This window comes from Gavialis gangeticus, unplaced genomic scaffold (genome assembly GCF_001723915.1).
Source record: "Gavialis gangeticus isolate Ggan-Ray unplaced genomic scaffold, GavGan_comp1, whole genome shotgun sequence".
Classification (NCBI taxonomy): Eukaryota; Metazoa; Chordata; order Crocodylia; family Gavialidae; genus Gavialis; species Gavialis gangeticus.
Window position 1 is genome coordinate 104,667,052 of NW_017729031.1, and position 5,416 is coordinate 104,672,467.

Genomic DNA, 5,416 nt, shown 5'->3' on the forward strand with positions numbered 1-5,416 from the left:
CTTGCCTAGGATCAAGGTAAGATTAACTGGCCTATAGTTTCCCGGGTCCTCCTTCCTCCCTTTTTTGAAGATGGGAACCACGGTGGCCCTCTTCCAGTCCTCCGGCACCACTCCAGAGCACCACGAGCGCTCATAAAGCCATGCCAGGGGTCCTGCAATGACCTCGGCCAGTTCCTTTAGAACTCTAGGGTGGAGATCATCCGGACCGGCTGACTTGAATACATCCAGCCCCTCCAGAAGCTCCCTAACTAATTCCTCGCTAACCCTTGGCCCAGGCGTGCCTCCCCCAGGGCCCAAGGGGGGCCCAGCAGGGAGGTGGCTGTTCTGGTCTCTACTAAGGAAGACAGAGGCAAAGAAATCATTAAACATGTTAGCTTTGTCATCTGGTGTGACGACCAAATTTCCCATTTTTTGCTGGTTTGGGGGTTTTCAGGCCAGCAATCTTTCAGTGTCTCTTTCTCAAGAACTAAGGTTGTTTTGTGTATTTAATGGCAATAATGTCCTTTGAGATATCGTATTTGCTAAAACATGTTATTAGTCTGTCACTTCTGTGCCCAACAAATGTCACTCAAAGAGCTGCATTACAAACACATCGACTTACTTAATTTTGACAGAAATAATACACACAATTCCTTAACTTTCTTTTAAACAGAATCTCAGTCGAATCACTCTAATCAGTCTGACAGTGGAGTTTCTGACACCCAACCAACTGGACATGTGCGTTCCCAGAGTATTGTCAGTTCTATGTTTTCCGAAGCCTGGAAGAGAGGAACTCAGCTAGAAGAGTCCAGCAAGGTAACACGAAGACTTTAGTTTCAGAACAAACACTGCCACAAAACACATGAGACATTAGCACTTCTTTTGCATCTGTATCTTTAATGGGATTTCTTCTCATTTTTCTCTGCATTCTTAACATAGTGCATTATAATTTTTTTCCAGCTTTCTAGATTTCTTCATGGTAATTAAGAATTCACCTTGCTATTTCTATATGTTATCAGAATTCCATTAAGTAGCATTTGATAAAAACCAAATAAAACCACTTAACTGCCAACAAGCTAAATAAAATTATTTCAGTAAGAGCTTTTTACTCTATCAGCTAATTGCATCTTTCCATTGTAAAGATGTGAACAACTGGAACCAGGGGTGCACAGATGTGCGAGCATGTTGGAAGCATTACTAGACCAGGTTTCAGTAGATTCTTTTCTTTGTTCTGTAGAAATGTAAGTGGGAAATGATAGCATCTGTAGACAAGATATAAAATATGAAAGTCATATGGCACTTGGAAGTAAGAGGAAAGCCGATGTCTCGTGTTATATAAAAAGATTTATAGCTCTTGTTTGCTGAACTCAGGTCTACTGTGGTTTGGTTAGTAACCAAAATTTGTACCTGTCCATTGTAGAATAATTTTTTGGTGCAGTTCCTTGTGAACTGTTGTACACATGACAGAAATGCCAACCTGACTGCCTTTGTTGGCACTTTCAGCAGGTACCCAGATTCTTGAATTGGGCACAAACACTAAATTAACTAATTCAGCTCAGATATGTTGGTAGAATGTTATGAGAAAAGCCTAGGGTGTCTGTCTCTGTACTGCTACCAGTCTTGCATCTCTAATGGATGCTGAATTTAGTTAAGAAAAGGAAGCAACGTTTAAAGCATGATTGTATCTTAAATAATAGCAAACAGATCATTCTGCCTTCCAACATGGTGATTTGACTTGTGCAAAATATATAATGTAACACTATTTTCAAATACACTGAAGCTATGCAACAAAATTACAGTTCTCTTAGCAGTGTTAACTTGCACATACTTTTATTTTCTCATAATTTATTAATAATATTTATCTGGGATGTCTAGAGCTTTGCCTTTTAGGTTTTTAATATAAACATAATGATAAGTTGTACATACTGTGGCCCAAACATGGTGCATGTGAGGCCTCATACAGACATTTAGTTTCTCTTCGGAGAGTTGCTGCTCTCCCAGGAGAAACCACAAGTGTGCAGGTCAGTGTTCAGGCTTTTTCTCCGAGAGTAAAAATGGCCATTCCAGGAGAAAAATAACCTACAACCAGGGTTAAGTCACTCCCAAGAGATTTTTTTCCTGGGAGAGAGAATGTTATAGGCTGCATATCAGTAGATAACTGGGGTAGATATGTATATTAGGGCTGTGTGAAGCTTCTGTCCCTGATTCAGTTTGGTGGAGATTCAGACCAATTCAGTGACCAAATCTCCAAATTGAATCAGGAGACCCTTTAATCTCTCCAAATTGAATTGGAACCCTCCAATTGATTCGGAAAGATTCGGCGATTTGGACATAGACACAGCTTTAAATGTTTTTTTCTACATACCTCAAGGTACCAAGTGGCCCATCAGTGCTGCAATGCTGGGGCAGATGGACCATCCGACAGAAGCAAGGGGGCCTTCCCAGCGCACATAGCAGCAGACCTGGAAGTAGACCAGAAGCACTTCTGGTCCACCTCTGGGTCTGCTGGGGAGCATGCTGGGACCCACCCCCCATGCTCCCCTGGCTCAGTGAGGGGTCTGGAGGGGCACCTGGGGTCCCGCCGTGTCTGATCACCAAACCGGGGAGGAGTGGGGGTGCCCCCCACCCACTCCCCAGTGTACCCAAAAGTGGACCAGATGCACTTCTGGTCCACTTTCCAGTTCGCCACCAAGCACACGGAGGGGCGGGAGCACCCTTGCGCTTCTGTGGGACGCTCCATCCGCCCCAGCGTCGCAGCGTTCACGAGCTGCACCTGGTACCTTGAGGTATGTAGAAAAAACATTTAAAGCTGTGTCTGTGGCCAAATTGCAGATTCTCCAAATCAGCATCAAATCTTCAGGTTGAAGATTTGGCTGAATCGAATTGTGGATAGTGATCCGAATCAACAAATTGAATCACTGTCCCCGATTCAGGCCGAATCTGAATCAAATACAGCCAGTTTTGCACACCCCTGATGGATATCTGTATGTACCTAAGACTTAATCTTCTCAGGTACTGGGCATGTGCAAAAGTTCATGCGCTTCTGAAAACTTTAATTTGTACAGCCTATGTGACATGGGTGAGAGAATATTGTTATAAGAACTGTAACAATCATTTCCTGAATTTTTTTATGTTTAAAACTGAGAGTTTTTCTACTGCACCAGTAACTTCTTTTTCTTGTAATTCTCATGGGGTGTTTATGAAGGGAGGGGAGCTGAAATTTGGTATTGTGGGCTTGGGTTGCTTTATTTTTACACCTCTATGGTGCTACTGGAAATTGCTCAACTAAAAACATAAGAATTTGTACTCTATCTAATTAAAGCTTTTTTTAATAACATTTTCAGACTGGTCTTTATTGAGGGCTACCCATGTGCAGACCGGTTTTATAAACTAGCAATTTGAGTTACTTTATAGGCAAGGGGAAAAAACATGTTTTTTAATAAGGAAAAGGCATGTGGTAGAGAAATGTGTGAATAGACTGCCCTACATCTTTCCAAAGACTTCACCTTTGGATTTGTGAAATATCAAGTTTTAACTCAAAAATATATATCTTAAAAAAACTGAGTTTGAGGGGTTAGAACTCAAGGACTGATTTACAATTTTAATCTCAACCATCATGACTATAAATGCTACAGTATATGTTTATTGTATTATTGGGCTCAGAGACTAGTGTAGGACACGAACTCAGTGAATTATGGGGATACTGAAACATACTAAGCTATATAAAAATAAGTTACTGAAATAGTGTCAAAAGGCAGTTTCTGCTGCAGTGACTATGAGAGACTTCTCTGGGCTGATAACAGAAAGTTTAGACTCAAGCGTTGCCTTCTGAGTTTACTGTAATGTTCATTGTGGTGTCCGTGCAGTATGTTCACTGGTTTTAAGGGGAACTAAACAAGGTGAAAAGTTTGGGCTGGCTTTACAGGCAGTTGTAGTACAGAGTAGAGTCAGTGCCAGTACTAGTTTAGGCTCTCTTTCATTGGGCCATGAATACTAATGTGGAAAGAGGCCTCTTACTGGTTGGTAAATACCTTTCAGTTTTTCAGACCAGATGCTGAGAAGCTTCATAGGGATTGTAACCCCTGCGTGGAAGGAGAATCATAGTTCAGGGTTAAGATTGTGAATAGTAAAAGGATCAGTGAGCAAAGATGATCTTGGACAGTCCCCAGGAAAGATAACTTTGGGTGTCAATAGAAGCAACTGAATTTCAAGTGAAGTGCAGTTGGAAACACTTAAAAGGTTTCAGCTAGGGGGGCATTTGTATGGCCCATGGCATACTGGAACATCTTAAAATTGCCTTGGCTGCCTGCAGGAGGCAGTAGGAAGGTCAGGTGAGTAGGCGCAGCAGGGGCTCCCTGTCTCTTCACTGCTAGGATTCTGTGTGTCCAGCCCCAATCCTTTCAACCTCTCCTCTTTCTCACTCAATGGAGAGGAGAGGTAAAGTGGGCTGGAGCAGAAAACCCTGGAAGTAGTGGTATAGTTGAGTACCTGAGTGTCAGGACCAGGAAGTGGTCTGACACAGCCTGCAGACTGCCTTCCTCTCTGCTCTTCTTCCCTTCCCCATGTTGACGGGGGAGAGTGGAGCTCTGTAGGACTCTGGAGGACCTGTGAGTCTTCCTGTTCCTACATACCCATAGCAGGGACTGAAACACCGCAAACACCTAGGATCTGGAACCAGCTTCCAAGGGACGTGGCGCTGGCTTCTACCTTTGGAGGTCTTTAAGAGGAGGCTTGACAATTACCTGGCTGGGGTCATATGAGCCCAGTATTCTCTCCTGCCCGGGGCAGGGGGTCGGACTTGATGGTCTACTTAGGACTTGATGGTCTACTTAGGTCCCTTCTGACACTACAGCTATGAATCTATGAACCTCTTTTCAATAGGTATTGTTTTGGAGCACTTCAGCTATTTTTGGAATGTTTCAAAGGGCCTGTATGCTTGTACCGATGGCCCTTTGAAAGCTTTCGAAGGCATTTGAAACATTTCAGTCCATGCACATTCATAAAGGTCTGCATCTGTCTATATTATGGAATAGCGGACCTGCTTTTGTATCTCGTCAGCATTACATGTTTCCCGCCTCCAAGTACACCAAGGAATTCTTCAGATCAAAACAATTTTAAAAACAGTGCCACTATTGTAAACATGAACTACACAGTAGTGGTCGCTCTCTGCATAGAAACCTCACACATGTTATTCATAAATATTCCTGAAGATGCACCACATCACTGGAAATTAAATGCTGCAAATTGTGGCATTTTATGTAGTTTGGCCATTTTACAATAAGAAAAAAAGTACAACCAGATAAGTCTTTTGGATCTTTACTAAACCAGCCATCACTGAGCACATGTTTAACTTGTTCCTTAACTTCTTTTAATTATTTCAGGTATGTTATTCCTGTTTGTAAAAAAAAAAAAAAAAAAAAAAAAAAAAAATAAAAAA

At 42.2% G+C, this 5,416-nt stretch overlaps 1 protein-coding gene across 2 annotated transcripts in view; it reads left to right on the forward strand.

Moving 5' to 3' along the window:
• RAPH1 (Ras association (RalGDS/AF-6) and pleckstrin homology domains 1) overlaps positions 1 to 5,416 on the forward strand; it is a 152,624-nt gene that overhangs the window by 139,362 nt on the left and 7,846 nt on the right. The window contains exons 14-15 of one of the 2 annotated variants that reach the window (XM_019523486.1): positions 653 to 795; positions 940 to 1,051. In XM_019523486.1, the coding sequence (XP_019379031.1) occupies positions 653 to 795; positions 940 to 966 (170 nt within the window). In that variant the 3' untranslated portion in view covers positions 967 to 1,051. Of the gene's footprint in view, positions 1 to 652; positions 796 to 939; positions 1,052 to 5,416 lie in introns of those variants that run through there. The other variant, XM_019523488.1, reaches the window with a different exon arrangement.